The sequence below is a fragment of the Aythya marila genome (assembly GCF_965140915.1).
Source record: "Aythya marila genome assembly, chromosome: 1".
Taxonomy (NCBI): Eukaryota; Metazoa; Chordata; class Aves; order Anseriformes; family Anatidae; genus Aythya; species Aythya marila.
The window spans coordinates 57,251,969-57,273,459 of NC_139042.1; the positions used below are offsets into that span (position 1 = coordinate 57,251,969).

General features: G+C 36.0%; 1 protein-coding gene across 2 annotated transcripts in view; it reads left to right on the forward strand.

Moving 5' to 3' along the window:
* TPP2 (tripeptidyl peptidase 2) overlaps window positions 1-21,491 on the forward strand; it is a 47,082-nt gene that overhangs the window by 23,559 nt on the left and 2,032 nt on the right. Inside the window, exons 20-28 of one of the 2 annotated variants that reach the window (XM_082765749.1) lie at window positions 503-599; window positions 899-1,036; window positions 2,544-2,788; window positions 2,988-3,066; window positions 4,906-4,944; window positions 10,406-10,557; window positions 10,677-10,773; window positions 11,708-11,838; window positions 13,129-13,336. In XM_082765749.1, the coding sequence (XP_082621875.1) occupies window positions 503-599; window positions 899-1,036; window positions 2,544-2,788; window positions 2,988-3,066; window positions 4,906-4,944; window positions 10,406-10,557; window positions 10,677-10,773; window positions 11,708-11,838; window positions 13,129-13,336 (1,186 nt within the window). The remainder of the gene's footprint in view (window positions 1-502; window positions 600-898; window positions 1,037-2,543; window positions 2,789-2,987; window positions 3,067-4,905; window positions 4,945-10,405; window positions 10,558-10,676; window positions 10,774-11,707; window positions 11,839-13,128; window positions 13,337-21,491) is intronic. The other variant, XM_082765750.1, reaches the window with a different exon arrangement.

Consider the following 21,491-nt stretch of genomic DNA (forward strand, 5'->3'; position numbering starts at 1 on the left):
TTTGTGGTATTACTAGGATTTCTTGTATAAATTCTCTTTTGACAAAAATTTCTGTAGCAAACAAGTATCAACCACTTACTGTGTCTTCTAATTACGATGACGCTGATCTTGCAATCTGTGAATAAATGTGCTGATTGCAACGCAGATACTGGAGTTGTATAGCAACCTGTTTTTTTTTTGTCTTAATCCTGAAGTCTCTCTTTTCCTAATTGTTTCTTAAGGCTTTTAATTTTGGAATTAGATGTGCTTGCTGAGTTCTGTTCATTTCTTTTTTGGCGGTGTCCATAATGTTTCTAAGTCATCTTTTTGAATTGACATTCATTTTAACTGGAAAATTTATAGTGCTTAGGTAGTTAACATTTCTTAAAATACTGTTATCACATATGCTGTGCTATGTACTATTAGATGTGCTTCAGAATCTATTTCTGCTTAAGCAATACAGATTTTGACAACAGATACACATTGTTTAATAGTGTCTTCTGTTTTTTTATTTTAACTACAGACCAGTGAGTGCAAAAATAAAACCGTTAGGATCCAGAGATATTTTACCAAATAATCGCCAACTGTACGAGATGATTTTGACCTATAACTTCCATCAGGTAAAGTTTATGCTTGTTTTTTTCAAGTTGTTAACGAACACATAATGAACAAGTTGTTAATGAACACATAATGAACACATTTTTGCTTTCCAAAAGCAAGTTTTAACTTCACCTTTCAGTCAGAAATGAAGTCGAGATTTAAGCTCTAGAGTCCCTGCATTAGTAACTTTAACTCAGTTGTCTTTAGAATCTAGCGTGTCTTGAAGTGACTTCAGGTCAGCTCTGTTCTTGAATATGTGTAATAGTTATACTTGTGTTATTCAATAGTGGATGAAGTATTTTGAACTTTCTTTTCATAGCCAAAGAGTGGAGAAGTAACTCCAAGCTGTCCACTTCTTTGTGAATTGCTGTATGAATCTGAATTTGACAGTCAATTGTGGATTATTTTTGACCAGAACAAAAGACAGATGGGTTCAGGAGATGCCTATCCGCACCAGGTACGGAGTTATGTATTTATTTTACCTTTTGTTTTCTGCACAGTGTGAAAGCTTCATTTTTTTCTGCTTTTCAAGCTGTTAGCTCCTAACAGTTTCTAATATTTAGTTCATTTCTCTTCACAAGAAGACATTACGACAAGTCATTGTACCTTTCAATGGTGATATTTGTATGGAAAAAAAAAAAAAAAAAAAACAATTGACAGATTTGTTACCATGAAATAGAACATTATGATTTTTCTTCCCTATTCCTCAGTTTGTCTTCTAAACAGCCTTCTAAGTGCTGAAGCTCAGTTGATTCTGTTGCTGTCTTTCAAAGACATTTTCAAAGGAAGGATTAGTCATACTGGAAGTCTACAATAGATTGATTTTAAAGCATGACTTCTGAATTTTACGAAGTTCAGGAGTTGCTTTATTTGAGCTTATATCCCTTACCCTGTATTTTTAAAGTGCTGTAAAATTAAAAAAAAAAAAAAAAAAAAAAAAAAAAAAGTCCGTTACCTGTACCTAGTGGACTACCACACCGTGCCTCTCTGGTGTTCTGCATAACAGAACAATTCTAAAGTAATTAAAAATTTACTAATCCAGGAAATAGAATCAAGCTTCCTGTTGATACTAACCTTGAAGAAGGGAGATTCTGGGAGCAGGCTAGTCCTGAACAACTGTCCTTCTCAGGGATGCCTTTTGTATTATAGCATCATCAGCAGAAACATCCTAAAGGAAGCTTAGCATGCTAGCACTAAAAAAATCCATAAGGCGACTTTTTAAATTAGTAGAAATTAAAGAACATTTTCATAACTAAGAATCTCTGGAGTTTTTGTTTGTTATATAAATAGAGATGACGTTATCCACCTATTCTTAACTGCATGTATGAAAAGCTTTGTAGAATCAGGTCAGAGAGCCTGCTGGCTCTTTAAACTGCAGCCTTAGACCGTCATAGGAATGTTGGATCCCTCAGTGTGAAAGTGGTATAGAATCATATAGAATGGTTTGGGTTGATAGGGAACTTAAAGATCAATTAGTTCCAGCCCTCCTGCCATGAGCATGGACATCTCCTACTGTGTCAGATTGCTCAAAGCCCCATCGTATTAGAGATAGTAGGAAATATACTGTGATCTCAACCACGCAACACCTGAAGTTGCATAGTAACTTGAAAATGTATCAAGGCAAACCTGCAAGAGGTTTTGAGTTGAAAGCTTGAAAGTTTAGCAAGTTGTCTGATTTCTATTTGAGCAGTTAATACAGTATTATAATAGGAATGAATGATATAATCCTATTTTGTGGTCTGAAAACAATTATTTTTTTTCAGTTAATCCAAAATGCTTCAGCTGCTCTTGTCTTGATAGTGCTCTATTCTCAGGAGGTTCCAAAACTAAGCTACTTAGCATGTTTTAAATGGTTTGAGCTATTTGGATCAAGAAAAACATGACAGTTTTATTTCTGGGTTTCTGTGTGTGCATGGTGAGTGAAATATTTAATTTTGATATTTACAGTAACTTCTTTCTTTCAGTATTCTGTGAAACTGGAAAAAGGAGACTACACTATTCGATTACAAATTCGTCATGAACAGAACAGTGAACTAGATCGCATCAAGGACCTTCCATTTATTGTTTCTCACAGATTGTCTAGTACCTTGAGCTTAGATATTTATGAAAACCATAGCCTTGCTCTCTTAGGGAAGAAGAAATCCAACAGTTTGACATTACCACCAAAACACAGTCAGCCATTTTTTGTTACGTCTCTGCCTGATGACAAGTAAGTTAACTGAGGTCCTGTTTTCTTGTCTACATCTAACCGATTGCCTCTACACCTAACTAAAATCATGCTGTGTCTGCCTGTCTGGGTTTGGTATTCCTCTTGTCGTGCTCTTTCACTGATTGGATTCTTTATTTGTAGCCTCAATGGCATGTTAATGGACCTAGTTTTTAACACAGAGTTTTCTTTCTTTGAACAGAATACCAAAAGGAGCAGGACCAGGATGTTATCTTGCAGGAGCTCTGACATTGTCTAAAACAGAACTTGGAAAGAAAGCTGTGAGTATTTTAAATGGATGATGGCCTCTTTCTGAAACTTCTGAAGTGGGTAAATGGCATGCCAAGGAAGCACTTTGTTTTATGGTTTTAGTACTTGAAAGAGCAACAGTTTTAGTGACATAACACATTTTAGAAGCAGTTGTTTCATTATGAGGTCAGAATAACTTCTTAGTTTTGTTTTCATCTTACAATTCAAGTTAATTGCACCTTCTAATTTTTGAATTCTCACTCCTTGACTCTGAATCCCTATATTTCTAGAAGCAACTTTTTTGTTGGTGTGGCAGTCTTTAAGAGTGGTTTTGTTCAGTTGCCTAATCAGTATCATTTTTGAATGAAAAAATGTACATGTATTTTGTGCATGTTGGTTCTCTAATAAACAGCTATACTCTTCCTTGCATGCATACAGTTTTCAGCGAAAATATAAGTGCTTCCTTAACACCTACATGTTACTTTTACAAAGGAGGAGGCATTTTGCTGACTCAAATGCTTAAGCAGATTTTCTTAACTGCTGCACACCGATGTTGTCAACCACTAATATGACTATGCTCCAACATAATGACATAAAATCTCTGTATGTCACAGTGGGAAAAAGCAATAGGGTTTTTTTTTTTTGACTTATAGTGCAGCATCCTGCAAAAAAACAGTTTGCTAACTTGAATGAATCTGTAGTGCAGCAATGATTATAATAACCAGGTCACTCGTGCGTGTATCTGGTGCTAAGGTATCTAGAAGATTCCCCTAGCTCTTAAAATATTTTTCAAATACTTGGCAAAGCTGAAAATAAGCTTGAATGGTGGTGAGCTGGTATTTAGAAGTAATCCATCATATATTTCACTACTTGGAGGTGGGCACATGCTGTTAGATTTTGTTGAGTAGACAAGTTTAGTTATTCAATCTGATTTGGTTGCAGGTAGAACTTTTGGGGAAAATTGCATGTATTAATCTTAGGTATAACTGCAAGTTAGATAATGTCTGCTAAGTATGAATGAATGAGGGGTTAAAAATACAGTGAAGTACTTTTGAAATTAGGTTTAGATTTCTTGTGATTCATGCAAAGCTGCAAGTATACTTCTAATAAAAACCATGTTAAATCCATTATAGGAGTGTAGTATAGTTTACCTAACTTGAATTCTGTGCTTCCTTGAACTGTTGTTTGTAATTCTTTTCTATCTTATTTTAAAACTAGATAAAGTGTTTTTATACAGTGATTTTTGGGATGGGAAGTAGGAGGTAGTAGGTATTGCCTATCAAATTTAATTTCTTCATGAAGAGTATGAAAGAGCTTACATTGAGAGAAATTCTAGGTGAGGCCTGTTGTGCATCATACTCTGAGGCTTTACTGTTATGGTCATATTTCTTTGGAAAAAGGATGATACCAGGTAACATCAGATTCTTTCCACTGCCTTTAATAAATCTGTAGTGTGCCAGCAGACAAAAAGAGAGGAATAGGTAGCAATGTTCTCTCTATTTTAGCAAGTAGGGTGCAATTTGAGGGAAAATACACCTAATTTCTGTATATTTATAGAGAAATACAGAACAATGCCACTAAACAGTCAAAATCTGAAATTTGTATTTTTGAAGTGAATTTCTGTAACTTCATTAATTTAAGCTAAGTGGTTAACAACACTTGCTTGTTTTACAGGAATAACAGACTATACAAAACAATGCATTGTTAATTTTAAAAAGAAAGCATGCTTTAAGAGCATGTTTGGTCATAGATGTGACTTAACAGTTTAAAAATATGTAGGTTGAAAGTGTAACTATAATTGTACAGAGAAGGTGTCTCCATCCTGTGTGGTGTGTGCATGTTTTCTTACAGTATGTTATTCTAACTCCCAGGGGCAGTCTGCAGCAAAGCGACAAGGAAAATTTAAAAAGGTACTGAATGTTAGTTTTTGAAAAAGATATACTTAAGTCTTTTTTCATATGACTTAAAGAATTTGTCTACCAGTATTGATTTTTAATTTCTCTCCCTCATCTACCTCCTTAGTTCTGGGTTATTTGCTTCAGCATCTTAAATACATCTACTGGTAGAATGGCAAAACACTACTGTAATACAAGGCTAAATGAGAGGCATGTGAGCATCTGAATACTTCTGCAATAAGTGCCATAAAAATGCATGTGATGACTAGTGGTCTGAAATGATTCTTTCTGTAAGATACTCAGGAATCTTCAGTATTTGTAGTCAAGTGGCAAGTGTTTCTGCCTGCTGTATTGTGTCTGCAGGTGGGGAACTCAATACAAACGTAACACTTCACATAGAACTGAATACCTAACTGTATACCAAAACAGCTGTTTACAATGGCTTTGGTACAGTCATAGAAAAAAATATTCCAATAAGCAATCTTTCTTAGGAGGGATGAAGTTGACTGAAAAGTCTCTCAGTTCAAGATTTAGATGTATTGAAATGTAACTTGTTTTAAGTTAGTTTGTACGCTGATGTAGCAGGTAGTGGAATTCAGGAAGAAAATGTGAGTAAGATGTATTTCAGGGAGGTGGAGGGAGGAGTGAGTGATTAACACAGCAGTGTTTAGTTTTGTGCTTTCTCATACTTTTACGTTAGGTAGTACAATGTATTCCCAGCAGACAAAAGACTGCTTGTCTTTTTTTTTTTTTTCCCCTAAGATCTATTTTAACAATCTACCTTTATAGAACTAGTGGTTAGTTTTTTTTTTTTTTTTTCTTGTTTTGTTCTTCTGAAGTTGTGAAGCTATTTGTATTCTTTTGTTTTCATGGTACCATCTTGTGGAGTTCAGGATTCTTGTTAGAAATGAGGTGTGAGAACCACAAATGCCACAATTGATTGCAGTAACATGTTTTTTGTTGTTGTATTCTTGTTACTGCTGAGCTGGAGAACTGAGCCTGTTTACCTAATCTGGTATTGGTGTAACAACTGTGAGGGAATGTGATTAGGCTTTACAAGAAGGATTTTAACATACATTGATGTACACTGCTACAATTTTATTTTAATATGCATCTAAAAATTATGAAGATGAGTTTTGGAAAGGCGATTTAAAAACCCATGTGAACGCCTGGTTTCAAATGGATAGGAAATAAAAACTTCACTAAGTGGATCCATAAAAAGGTGGTTAATCTCTAATCATAATTTAATTTCTTTAACAAAACGTATTAAACAGATCCAGAAGGCTACATGTTCTGTTTTATTTTTTGCTTCTAGAGTAGACTTACGTTCAGATCTGAGTAGTGTACCCACCTAAACCAAAATTAAAACTGTTCTTTTTCTGGATACTTCCACCTATTATTTGCAAGAGGCATCAGCATACTGGCAGTGAATACATAAAAGCACGCTGTGTTTCAGTGCATTGATCCATGAGAGCTCCATTAATGAATAGGGTTTTTATCCAAGAATACAAGTCTTTGGGCTTCAGAGTTGACAAGTTTTGAATGTTTACCCTGTCATGTCTAAGTGTACATGCAACACAGATTTTTTCTGCATGCTCAAAAACTTGCTTCTATATTTCTTATGTGGCCTGGCAAGTCAAAAAGGTACATCTAGATTTTTATTTTATTTTGCAGAGATATGTTCAGGCCCTCTTGTAAGATTAGGAGTGTTTATTAACAAATCTCATTTTTATTTTATGCATAGTCCTGCTCCAATGACCAATGAGTATTCTGCAGAAATGGTCTTGATTTTTGGGGTGTGGAGGGGTGTTAGCTTGCCCCTATGTGCATGATACTACCAGAAACCCAGGGTGGGCATTTCTTGCAGTTGTAAAGTGCTTCTGTTTTGCATGAAAGCAGCCTGAGGTTATGCCAGAAAATATTACCCTGATTTTCCAAAGAAGGCATTTAATTCTTTCATACTAGACAAAAACATCAATGGGTTCTTTTCACGTAATAAGCAACAGTTTTTGTCTTACTGGACACAAATTGCAGAATGGTACACCTAGTCCCTGATATTCTGCATTGAGGACTCGATTTTGTCTGAATACAACAGTAGAATCATAGAGGTATGGGTTTTTGCAAAGTATCTTTCTGTCTTCACAAAGTGCAAAACTTCTTTTATTTAAAAAAAAAATCCTTTCTGACAACTGAACTTTAGATAAGTGTAAAGTTCAGAATTCACAGATGTTTTTCTTTGAACTGGTCCCCACTGAGAACCCCGCTGTCTTGGCATGGGAAGCTGATTTACCCCTATTAGTACTTGTTTTCTGATGGAGCAGCACATGCTCCATTAGAAACAGCCATATGGGGAAAAAGCAGTGGTTGTGTACCTTACTTCTTTCACAACCGAACTTCTGCTATGCAGTTAAAATCTGACTCTTCCTTTTCTCCAGTTTTTGTCCTGAATGTGGTCAGAGTGGAAACAGATGATTGACTTTTTCTGGTCTGCAGGAAGCAAGTTTTTTGTTACTTTACATAATGCATCTTTTGAACAATATCATAGGATCACAAAATAATTTGGGTCAGAAGCCCATCCAGTTCCATCTCTCCTGTTGTGGGCAGGGATGCCTCCCACCAGACCAGGTTGCCTGAAGCCCTATCCAGCCTGGCCTTGAACACCTGGGGCATCCACAACTTCTCCAGGGAGTCTGTGATCTCCAACTTGAACAACCCCAACTCCCTTAGTCTGTCTTCATAGGAGAGGTTCTCCAGCCTCTTGATCATCTTAATGGCCCTCCTCTGGAGTTGTTCTAATACTTCCAGGTCCTTCTTGTCCTGCATCCAGCTCTGGGGCCCCCAGCACTCCAGGTGGGGTCTCAGGAGTGCAGGCACAATGTCCTCCCTTGCCCTGCTGGTTAAAGGACAGCTTGTACATATTTCTCCCTACTTTGCCATCCTTTCCTATGCTGTTATAGATAAATGGCAGTAGAAGCCTAATAAATATCTGAAGTCAAACGTAAGAAGAAATATGTTGGATGACTTATTTCAGCATTAGAGGTTATTCCTGTCTAACCAGGAGGCCTTCAAAAATACAATGAAGTGAATGTATCTGATCAAATTTTGTGTCAACCTGGCTGGTGACTTAAAGGAACTTCATCAATTTTCAGTTAAACAAGAATACTGCCTTAAAAGTAAGTGGTGTTATGCACACTGTTTGTGTCTTAAAGTAGATACATAAAACATACAAAGCATACAGTTTGTAGTTCTGGTTAAAAGGAAACCCTCTGAGGCTTACCAAATTGTGCACGGAGCACTCTGCCCAAAGTATGCAGTATCATGCATGCTTCCAAAGTTTTTAATGTTGCTTTTTTTTTTTTTTTTTTTTTTTTTTAAGGATAAACAAAGGGTAGCTTCCTTGTTAGTTTTAAAGTTGCCTTCAAGTAATCCTTCAAGTAATCTTTCCAGTGTATAATATGGTTGCTCAATGCCATTCTGTCTGTAGCTCTTGTGAAGAGTTGCCTTTCTCCTTAAGCTCTGACAAGCCTTTCTGTAAAGGCAAGGGCAGTGTCCGGGATGTTCAGGTAACTCAGGGGCTGCACAGTTATCATATAGGCAAGGTGTGAGAATGGACAGGCTGTTTACATACATAACCCTGAACACGTTGCCAAGTACCGTCAAAGGAAGGAAATCCTGAAATACTAGGAGATTTCTAGGAAGGCAGGTTTCTTTCTTAGGAAAATGTTAGTCTCAGCATAGGATCTATGTTAAAAAAGACGTAAATTACTGATTCAGATTTTCTGACTGATCTAACTTTGTAGGCATTTTAAAATGTTTGGTTTGCTTTAATGGAGGACATAGTTTTTACCTTTCTAATTAGATTAGCCAGCCCCTGTACCACTGGGTCCTGACTTCTGTATCCTCTGCTGCATTCTTTTGCCTTTGTGATATGTTTTATCACATTCTGGCCTAGGTACTGTTGAGGTCTTCGTTAGATGCCTGGTCATGTACATCATACTTGAAGTGCACATGTGCAGGGTAGTTCCTGTGAAAACTACACATTAATGTGTACTGGTGATCTAAACTAGGTTTAAAAAATTCTGTAAATGTTAGTGTTGTGCTGTAATTACATTTTAAGTAACTGGAAGGATTGTCTTGGGGGGAGTACTGCAGCTTAGTCTTACCAGTATAGTTTTCAGTAAACCCTAGCAAGCTGCTGATCTGTTTGGACTGTTATTCAGGTAAAATTGCTCTGCCTCAGTATTCTTTCATAGCTTCAGAAGTGTAGTGTTTAAGTCCATTATTCCAAAGTTCTGCATAACAGTTTGTAATAGTCACCTTTATATTCATTAAGTGATTAAAATAAATTGTGACAAGATTTTATTTCATTATGCAACACTGACTTCATTTATGGGAAATGTATTCCAATAAAGCCTGTTTTGGAATAATTGGTTTGAATACCTAAATTGCCACAAGAATTGAGCAGGCAACACAATAGCTTGCATAATATTCAACAGGCTAATGGTATTTGGAGGATTTAAACTTAAGTAAGGTTCTCTGTGAAATATTCTGTATATAGACTATCTGGACATGTGCCCTCAGAGTTTGTAAAAGAAAAAAAAAATCCTCCCACCAGCTGTAATGTCTTATAAGCAATTAAGCAATGACTGAAGTCTAATGCTGGCTTATTCAGAAACATATGTATAAGTTATCTCAGGAAGTGAGCTTCAGAGCAGTGGCTAAGGTCTGTTAGGATTTTCATTTTAATAGCTGTAGCTATAATATCACAATTATCATGTGATAATTGCTGACTAGTGTAGCATGAACTCAAACTATAGTGATATTTCATTGCTAGCATATACAGTTTTCAAAAATAAAATCTTGCTGTTGTCTGCTTAATGTGAGCACAGCTACAGGTGAAACTGGGAAGAAAGTCCGTAGCATCAAACTGGGAAAGTTAACTGTGGATGCACCAGCTATTCAGTAGGCACAACGGGGAAGAAATACTCTCTCAAAAGGAATAAATTCATGTATCCAATGGCGTCATTCATGTTCATGTTACTGCAGTATTTTTAGAATTCAGTCACCTTCATTTGTTTGTTAATTACCCCATTTGTACGGTAGAATCTCTTGACTCCTTTGCCTTTTAACCAAACTATTTGCTTTCTTTAAAAACAAAAAATTAAACTTCCAGTTCCCTAACTAATAATATGTTAAATTACTGAGTACAAAAATATCAAATTTGTTCAGTCTTAAGCTTTATTTGTCTTATACCAAGTGTGCTGTTCTGATACTTACATCCTTATATATATATATATATATATTTTTTTTAAGTTAAAGGAGTTTCTGAGTTCTTAGTGACATATACCTTTGCTCTCGGAATCCTTACTCACTATATGTGTAGCTCAGAGTAGTTGCTTGCTATGATTTAGCTTTTCTATCGCATCAGAAAGTGTACTGTATCCTTCTCAGTATGTGCCTCTTTTCCCACCTCCAGGATGTCCTTACAGTTCATTATCATCTGATACCATCACCATCAAAGAGTAAAAATGGCGGCAAAGAAAAAGAAAGAGAACAGGAAAAAGAAAAAGATGTAAAAGAAGAATTTGCTGAAGCTTTACGAGATCTAAAAATACAATGGATGACCAAGTACGTCTGCTGTCATTACTACACAAGCATGAAGCAGCTATGCAAAAAAACTACACGCTTAATGCTAGGATAAAAACTCCAGAATCTGTACTTTCATGCTCTGTCCTTCGCTCTTCTAGGCTGGATACCCCTGACATGTACAATGAGTTGAAAGAAGCCTTTCCTAATCATCTTCCACTATATGTTGCAAGACTTCATCAGCTGGATTCTGAAAAGGTTGTTTAACGTTTCAAAACTTTGTTTGTCTCACTGCATCTGTTGTGCCTAAACAACTGAATCTTTATTCCCACGCGTTTGGTCTTGAAGTGACTGCCGTAGCTGTACTTAGTATAATAAAGCAGAAATTTCTAATTAGACTGGCAATAATATAGTAAGCCACCTCCCCAATGTGAATTCCTTAACCCTGCAGTAGAATGAAAGCCTTCGTAAAGTATGTTTGCTTATCATTTGCTCCTTACTCAGTTAAACATATGAAAAACATATAAACATGAGAAAGCAGCTTCTTTACTGCTTCAGGCTACGAGAGTATTGTTCTGAACAGTGGTACCTGAGACAAGCACACTTCCCATTGTGCTCCTTCACTGAATTGGTAATTTCCTGTAGAATTGCCCAGACAACTGGGGACAGTAACCCTTTGAAATAACACCGTTAAAGTCCATCATATGCCATTGTTGCCAAAAATGAGAACCATGAACTATTAAACAGAAGTCTACATATGTTTTTTTTGTTCATCTTGAAGATAAATGGCTTCATCTGTATGTCACTAGTTTTTAGTCAGATTTATTTCTGTTTATTTGATTCTGATTTTGCATTTCTTTCTGAAATGAACAACTGCTGCCATTATTTATTAAGAGGATTAATTTGTACTGGAAGGGGTTTTTCTTCCTGTAAAATCTGCATTTTGCATATATGTACTGTGTATTTTACAATCTATTTTCAGTAACAAATGCAGTACATATGTGTGAAATCTTGATAATGCAGACTTCTCATCGGGAGTTTCTGCATGAGAAGTTGGAAAAAATGAAGAAAAGTTCATATTGAATCACTTCATGTTATTCTGTGTGCCTTTGCAATTATCCTAGTGGTAGTAAAATCAATAATCAAGTAGTGTGATTTCATATTGCTAAATACCTTTTTATTCTTCATTTAGGAACGTATGAAAAGACTTGATGAAATTGTTGAAGCTGCAAATACTGTCATCTCTCATATTGATCAGACGGCGTTAGCAGTTTATTTTGCCATGAAGACTGATCCCAGACCTGATGCAACTACTATAAAAAAGTACCTACCCAGTAAATAATTTTCTTGCATCCTATTTTTCTAATCTGTGTACCTTGTCTCTGCTGTTAAGTAAGAATTGGAATGACTGTAACATTACTAAATAACTTATGGGTTGTTTTTTTTAGGCACAGGTAGTTTCAAGCTTGCTTGCAAGAAGTTTTCATTCTTTATTATATTTCAGGAGTGCAGGAACACTGAAGCCTGCAAATTTTTGCTTTGAAATGTTAAATAAACAAAGGTGCTTTCAGGATGTAAAGACCAAAAAACAGGGTATTGATTTTGTATAAAGCTAAATCTCAAATCAGAGGGAACACTAGGACCTTGCTATGAAGCTGGGTGTTTGGAATGCTACCTGCCTTTTCATAATACCTGGCAACCTTTCAGCTATGTATTAGAGGGCAAAATTGACAGCAGTTTTAGAAATAACCACTTGCCAAAGATTTAATTTGTGAAAGGCATGGTGACCACACTTGTGCTTATGAATATTTTTGAGAATTTTTAGTTTCGTTTTAGATATGTTCCTCTGAATTACCAGTATACATCCTTAGGAAGACAGTAATTGGAACATGACACTGTAGTGTGGAGAATAACTGGTGGATTTTGTAGTGCATGTTGAGGTGTTGTTTTAGTCACAAATACAAAAGCAACAGATTTGAAGATAAATCCCTTAAAAGAGGAGGTGCACATTTGTTTGTTATTTTAGATAAAATACAGATTTCAGTTGTAAAATGAGTCTGTCTGTTCTAACTTTCCTGAATATTTGCATATAATCCTAGAGTTGCTGATATAAAAACAAAGTTATGCCATAATACATTTCATTCTAAACATTTCTCGGGAGGTTGACCCATTAGATCATGTGGTTGAATCTAACTTCTGAAATTGAACACCAAATGCAGTGGTGCTTTAAATGCATGCAATTCCTTTGAAGTCAGCAGAATTGTATCTGCTTATGTTAGTGCTGGATTTGACTCCGTTTATAATGCCAAGAACTGTAAAGCTGTATTTCTAGATTCTGGCTTACTCAGTTTTCAAATCCCAAGTTACCCTTGCCTTAAAACACCAAAGATGTTGGGTTGGGAGAACAATTGAGCTTGTGTAATGCAGAGTATCTCTCTTTTCTTAAATTATTTTTATTTTGGTAAATAGCTTTATTTTTTAAATGGTCTGTGTGCTTATTTTCATTTTGTGTATGCTAACTGCTGATTACAGCTAAAGTCAGTACTGATTCCGTTCGTAATGATGTATCTGTGAAAAGTCCTTAATATTTTTTTTCTTGCTGTTTTTTTCTAGTGAAATGGAAAAACAGAAAAGTACTTTAGTGGACGCACTTTGTCGGAAAGGAAGTGCACTGGCTGACCAGCTCCTTCATCTGCAGGCCCAAGATGGGGCTGCTTCCAGTGATGCTGAAGGCAAAGATGAAGATCACGAGAGCTGCTCAGAAGCCTTGACAGAGACGTTCTGGGAAACAACAAAATGGACTGATCTTTTTGACAGCAAGGTAAGAGAGCAGAGCAGACTTTTTCTTTTGCATGTTGTATATTTAGATGATCTCTCCCAGAATTATGCACCACCTTTGTGAGCAGAGCCTCATACATTCTTCTTTTACTTTTTCATGCTGTCCCCATAAGTTGTGCTTCTTTAATGACCTTTTTCCACAGGGGTTTTGTGAAGGCTATCAGAACCGTGGTAAAAGATGGCTGTCTGCATATTAATGTAGAGGTTACAGGAGGGGCATAGAACGGTATCAGATTTCCGTGAAAAAGGTGCTTGTTTTATCAAATTGCTTCTTTCTGTACCTTTCAGGCAGTGTTTTTGGTTAACCTCTGAGCTGTTCTAGCTGTACGCAAGTGTGCAGCATCCCTACTCTGTTCAGTCCTGTATTCTGTAGCCTTCCGCACTATGGACAAGAGAAGTTTTGTGTTTTACTGTCAGTAATGTCTATGGAGGTGAAAGAAGAAACCCTTCGAAATGATTACTCTTAAATTGATTAACACAAAATTCCCTGTTATTTCAAGGTTCCTAATCTTGAGACTTAAGTTTGTCTGCTTCATTGAAGACAGCTATTGCAGAAGAAAAATCCCTTGAGGCATTATAGTGGCATTATAGTTGTACAGTTCTTAGTTTACTGAGTTGATTTTGTGTGTTTAATGGTAGAGCTATTCTGTATTATTTAATTAGTTGTTGTGTGTAACTCTACGTATGGCTGTGTTAGTGGAAGATGAAGTGACCAATGTATTTATTTATACTTCAGTTAAGTTGCCAAAGCACTTCAGCTAGTCACAAAAGAAAAAAATTAATTTCCTCGATAGTAAAGACTCTTCTTGGATAAGAACTTGTGCTTGAGCTGGCAGCCTGAACATAAAGGTTGATGGTGTCTACCTTCACTTCTCTCAGTGTATATATTCTCGTACACATACATCTTCTAAGCATTCATCTTCTTCTAATCTTTAACCAATTACAGTATCCCATGGTAGCAGATTTTATGCTTTAATCATGTTTTGTGTGACATGATTTTCCTGCTGCCTGTCTTTAAATGCAGAATTGTGTTCCAGTGTAGTGAAACCTATCCTACTTTCATCTTTTGGTTGTAAATATTATGGGAATATTTTCAGTGGAAAACTGTCAGTATAGTCATCCTGTCAGAAGCTGATCAAGAAAAGTGTTTTGGTCTGGAGTGAGTAATTCTGGCTTGAATTGGACAGATTAGGGATTTGAACCTCTCTTGGATCCATGTCTAAGTGCATGTTCAAGTTTTGCTCTGAAAATGGATTCTTCTGTATGGTTAAATTAGAACTAAATGGCCAACTTTTTTTTTAACCTTGTAGTAGCATTTCATATATAAATTACTTCTATCATATTATGCAGTGTGCTTTTTTGCTTCCCTCTTGATATTACCAGTCAAATTGAAATCTAAACTCATTGGGGATGCTTTTAGTGCAGAAATCTTCTAGAGTGCTCAGTACCTGAGCACTCTAGAACCTGGTGGCTTCTGAACATGGAGAAAATGAGTCTATCACGCTACTCCTAATGACACAGGAGGTACGTCGTCCCATGCTCTTCTGCAGCCTGACTGTGTTGGACCCATACGTAGCCTCTCTTACCCTACCCGTCTGGCCCATGTACATACAGTTTGTCTTCTGTGATCTCCCACAGCTGAACAAATTGCCCTGTATTGCCAGTTGTGATTACTAGTGTGAGTAATATTACTAGGGCCACAAAATGATTAGGGGACTGGAGCATCTGTTGTATGAGGAGAGGTTGAGACTTCAGCCTAGAGAAGTGGAGCCTGAAGTAGATCTTTTCAACATGAATAGACACGTGGTGCTGGGGCAGCCAGGCTCTTCACAGTGATCTCAGTGACAGGACGGGAGGCCGTGGGCAGGAACAAAGACATGTGAGTTTCTACTCAAGCATAAGAAAAAGCTTTCTACTGTGAAGGCGATCCAATGCTAGCATGAGTTTCCCATGTGGGTGTTGAAGTCTGTCCTTGGAAGTACTCAAAACCTGATAGGACATGATCTGGGGCAACCTGCTCTAGGTTGACCAGCCCTGCAGCCCCGTGCTACCAAGCCCTTGCTATGAAAACCCAATACGTTTGCATAGCTTGTTAGTTTCTGCGGTGCTTTTCTTCATCCTTTCTGTGATCTATAAGCCTGTGTGTTGGTCGGTAATTATGCAGTGATAGTTTCGCTATCAGTCTTTCAAAAGACCTCATGATGGATATGTTCTCTCATATCTCCAATGATAATGTTCCGTAATTCTAACCCGAGCGGTAGCTACAAATAAAATAAGCAAAAGTCTTAAGGGAAAGAAATATATGCTGCTACTTAGTAAACTGTTCATGTGATTATTGGAACTGAGACTTAATTCTTCATGTTTTTACTTTTATATTTTCTCTTTCTGGAAACTGAAAGGGACGAGTAGTGAAAATAGTGTGAAATTACTTCGGTCTTAGTGGGATTGAGAACCTTGGTTTAAAAGGAGATAGTAGTGCGCTGTAATCATTTTCACTACTAACAGATCGGGATAAAAGGACCAAGGCTGGAGTCAGGGGAGTTATTTTTATAAAGAAAAGTTTGGGGTTTTTTCTTTATTTTATTAAATAATTTTTATGCTTGCTGCTGATCATATTCTTTCATTTCCATTTCTAACAGGTGTCATGTTCATCTGGTAGTTTTCTTGAGATCTAGCTGTAGTTAGCAGTTACACAGTTCAAACCAGATGTTTCAGCTGTTAGCACTGTGGTTTCCAGCCAGTGAAGGAGTGTTACTTATGTTAATGTTTTTGAAATGACCACACATGATGAGTATCCAATTATGCTTTTTTAAGGATCACTATTAATCTCCAAGACTACAGAATTTATTATGGTATGGCCTGATGCAAAAAAGCATAGGGGGAAAAACGCAATTATATTCCTCTTATATTTCGTTGTAAACTCTGAGAATAGCAATACATGTGTGTCATGGGCTGTTGCTTTTCTTCAAAAACCGAATTCAACATTCATAGTTCCTCCGTTCTACCCACTTCTGCCAAACTGCATCTGATGTTCAAGCTGGCTTGTCAGTGTTCATTTATTTTTATCATGACTGACAAGTTTCAAAAGTGGGGTTGTACTTAAAACTTTCTCAGCCTTCTGCTTGAACACATATAAGTGTCTTCTGTCCTATAGACAGGCCAATAGAATGCTTTAAATATCTTCAGTGGCATTTGGTCTTCCTCATTTGTAACTTTTTATCTACACAGAAGAAGCAGTCCTGTAAGCTTCCAGCTCAGTGTTGCATGCAATATTCTGCTTTACTTCTGGAGTATTTTGCTATTTTAAAAACAAATTAAGCTGCTTAGTGCATAAGTTTATTTTGAAGATTGGTAGAGGAAAATTTTAAGTTTTGAAAATTCAAGAGGAACCTTACTGTTCATGTAGCTTGCATCCTTTGAGGAGGGGAGTTTAAGAATAGTGTTGAGGACTTAATTTTGTAAAGTAATATTGAAGGCTCAAAACAGATGCAAAGATTGTTAGAATACATAACCAGGTATTGTTGCTCGAGTAAGGGCAAAAGCATCCATTCTGTTGATGAAGATCTCCAGCTGACCCGTGCTTGGCAAAACTCATCTTAATAGTAACCAAGAAAATGACTAATAGTTTTTCTGTAACGATACTCTGGGCAGACTTAGGCAGGAGTGATAAAATGAAGTGTTTTTGGCTTGGCTGTATTGCCTAGCCTTGGATGACTGCCTTGCCTTTTGAGGAACAGAAGTTTGGAAGAAGGACAGATAAAGTTTGAAGTAATGAGTTAGGATCAGGTATAGGCCTCGTATAAATGTCCTTCAAATGAAGGAGTCCTCAAAAGGCAGCCAAGTTATTCTAATGTATGAGGTTGGAACTGAAAACATGAAGCTCTTTACTGTACATGAACATGGCTTTGGGTCATTGATGCTCAGAAGACAGAACAACTGGGTGCGAACAAATGGAAAAGAAGCACTAGAGTTACTGCAGCAATGATTTGGGTGTTTGTATGGCTTTAGATAGAAATATTGCATTGAGAGAAACATGGTGCTTCTACTTCAAAGCTTCACTTAAGTCAAAGTTCATCCAGATGAAAATAATTGCAAAGCTAAGTGAATTTCTGAAAACTGAAAGAAAATCTTTTCTGTGTTGTTTCTAAAGGTGAGCTGAGAATATCATCACACACAGATGTGTGTTTCTGCTCACCATCTAGTAAATCAAGTGCTATTACTGGTTTCACCTCTTTTCTGCTGTTGAAGCATGTGTTACCACAGAGCATTCTTAAGTTACTTTAATTTCCTCTTTTCCATTGAAGTGTCATGCTTGTCATCATTATAGCAAGTATGCAGGGAAGTTGGTGCTCTCTTGATAGTAAGTATATTGTTCACACTTTCAGCTATTGTAGTTAGATGATTTGTTTCTGAAGCTTAATTTTAAATGACACATGAAAGAAAATACTTAAGTATTCTGTGCACAAAAGCATTTCAAACACACACAACTTGAAGCAGTTCTATTCAGCCAGTATTTGATTATGGTAACACATTAGTGATAGTGCTTTAGGTGTTCTTAGCATTGGAATGTAAAATCTGCAGTTTTTCTTCTACTCAGAACATAATTTCAAAAATTTTTGGCCCAAATCCCCAGTTTTAAACAAAACTGTTACAGAAGACTAGTAGGATTTGCCTGCTTGTTACTGGGACTGACTCATCTGTAGAATTTAGTGCCTGTTAACCTTTAAATTAGCTGTTTGGGGACAAGGAAAAAGTCATGTTTAAAAATAAGTAAACAAATAAAATACCCAGACCTTTCCATCCTGCCTTTTAAACATCTTTAGCCTGGAGTGTTTTTCATATTACTGTCAGGTGCAGCTGTCTCTTCCAACTGATCATATTCAGTCACTGTCAAAAGCTCGTTGCTGTATAGTCAATTCCATGAACTCCCTTCCCTCTCTAGAAAATGAGTAGATTTTTGTATGAATATTGTTTTTATTTGTAATGAGCCATTTGATAGAGCAGAGAGTCAGCAAAGGTAGCCAAGAAACTTTAGTTTATTGCCATAGATGTGTATGAACCTGAAAAAAATCAATCGCTAGTAATAAGCACGACAACTTCGGCATTCTTACAAGTGGTTGGGGTGTATTATCTATAGGTTATATTGTGGAACCTAGCATTGTCATTATTTGTAAGTGTAGGTATGTTTTAATGAACAGTTCAAATAATGAAGTAACTGATTATATAAGTCTGTTTTCCTTTTCCTATGTACTGGAAATGGTTTTATTAAGGAGTTTAGTATTGATGAATTTAAAACATACTGGTTTCTAAAGAGCATTTTCAGGCTTTAAAATGCTTCAGCCTTTCAGATGTCTTGAGATCATTTCAGAACTTTATAATCTAAAATATACATCTATCTCTATGTAACCATCAGCAATTTAGGCAATTAATGAGGAGCTCTGTATCCAACTACTTTTGCAGGTCAGGCATTTAGTATGCTTATTACAGGCCATTAGCTTGGGGAACGTAGTATTTAACAGTGATTCCCCCAAACCCATTATTCTAGAAGTGCACAGTGTTTTGTTTTTTTGTTTTTTTTTTTTTATTACCCTTTGTCTATAGTTCTTGGCCAATTTCTGGTCCATGTCACTTGTTCTAGGAAAGCTGGCCTTTATATTTATTGAAATTATGAAATAGTATGAAATACTGAGAGTTCATTCCTACTCGTTCATATAGCAACTGCTTTTGTATATAATAAATTTATTTGCTGATGTTACATGTTCTGATAGCAGCTGTATGTTATATCTTAATAGCACTCCAGTTTACATTTTGCTTACACATATCAAGGAATCATAACCTCCATTACTGTGATACTATAAAGCTTTTAATTATAAGGTTTACATTAACCAATATATGCACAAGTTATAAAGTATTATTTCTTACCTATATTTTTTTGCTTGTAAATCTATACTGATTTTAAAGCATTTATTACGTTATTCTTAACTTCTGAAGTGCTAACAAACTTTTAATAGTTTTGCTTAACTTGCTTACAGCTGACTTTTTTTTTTTTTTTTTTTTTTTTGTCAAGCACTAAGACAGAAATTATCATCTTTTATCAAAAGGGCTTGGAGCATTGTTTTAAACTTTTGGTCCAGCAGAAGTTTTTTTGTTTTTCATGTAGAAATACCCGAACTTTTATTTGGCCAGAGCAAGGGTGTTTCGTAAAATGCTTTGTTTTCTTGCCACAAAAACTCTAGGAAGCCCTGTTACGAAAGAAATGCTGTCAAGTGGCTTTCCTCCTGCCTTTATCACTGATGTTCAGTAGCCATTCAAAACTTACAGGGTCAGGTAAGAGCTTTCTTAATAGAGCAGTGACATTATTTTTGGTTAGCCTCTAATATGTTATAATTGCTGAGAGCTCCAATGCATCTTTCACTTGATTTTGGTTTCTTTATTTGTTTCTGTTTTTGTTTTGTGGTTCTATCATCTTTCCAGAAGGGAGTTTTTTTGTTGTTTAGACCAATTGAGTCTGCTAATGGACCCACTGAGCAGTTACTCAGAAGCGTTTGTGTTTTGCTTTAGGAAAATATTCAAAATAATTGGATTGAGAATCCAGCATGCAAAATACTTTTCCAATAGTGATATTTGGAAAATCTGTATGTGAATGGTGCTGTAAGCTCATTGTTGCATATATGTCTGTGCTTTAACTAGTAAGTATTGTATTCAAAAGCTGTTGCAGCTTAAGTGAACACTTTAACAGAACAAAATAAACACTTGAAGATAGAAGAACGAGCAACTTGTGTTATGTTAAAAGTGCTTGGCATATAATTCAGAGCTTGAAAATCACACCTTTTCTTTCATGATAATTAAGCATGTTATTTCTTCTAGTTCAGTCTTTTAAGTGTAGATTCCACAAAGATTGTGTGTGCAATTAACATTCAGTATAAGTGTTCTGGTAGCTAAAATTAGGAAGGGTCTTCAGTACTTACAGGGTAGGGATGTCAGAGTCCTTGTTGCTGGAAAGTATGTACATTTTTGTATTGTAATACAAAATACTTATTTTTTAACATCCTTTAAGTGTTTCTATTAGCTTCTCAATTCTATGTTTTAAGTATACATTGTTGGAAAAATGTGACTTTATTGGAGGAGTCAGAGAGGAAAGGGAATACTATTCATTTCCCCTCTCTTAGTATAATAGTTAACTTTAATACCAGATTTCATAAGAACTTCGCTAACAACACTAATAATCCCATATTCTCCAGCTTCGGTGCTGTCACTGTTTGAGGGAAAGAAAATAATAATAAAACCTACTTACCATGAGTGTTCCAAAGGAAATACATGAAACTCTGCTTAATTCGGCACTAATTCTTAGTGTTGTAACTGGTGAAGTACTATGAACTGTCTGGCAACACCCTGAACACCCTGTTTGAGTGTTCAGAACCTGATTTTACATAACTTTTGAAGTAGACACATTCATTTGTATGTGCTGGTTATACCATTGACAGGTATTGTAAACTCTCTTGGGATTTTGCGCTATCAAGAGGAAGCTTTCTTATAATCTGTTCTTAATACTGTATCAATGTTGAGGAGTTGGCCAAAATCTGAGGCTTGTTTTCATGCTTACCTGTCTTCATTGCTTGTTTATAACTATGTGTATACCTCTGTGTGTGTGTGTATGTATATATGTGTGTATACATATGTGTGTATATATATATATATATATATATGTATATATATATATACATATGTATACACACATATATACTCATACATATATACATACGTATATCATTTAGTATATATGTTCATACTTGTTTCTGAAGTAAGTTCATTTCCTAGGAATCAAAACTCTCAATTGGGTCTTTGTTTCTGTGGGTCAAAGATGTACCTGACTGGTTCTTGATAATTTATTTTTTTTAACTATTTTATACTGTACAGTTGCCTCTAGCAAATGAAAGTCCAAAGAAGCTAGAAATGTGGTGAATAAAAAATTTGAAGTCTGTATTGTATACTATATTCTAAAGTTGGACATGTTCAGGAAGTCAGAATAGTCCCTAGGAAGTTTTTGCTTATAACTACTACTGTGAATAATCTGTTTTCCTGCAAAGAAAAATGCAAACTATTTTGTGCATATGTTTTACTTTAAGTCACTTCTGCTG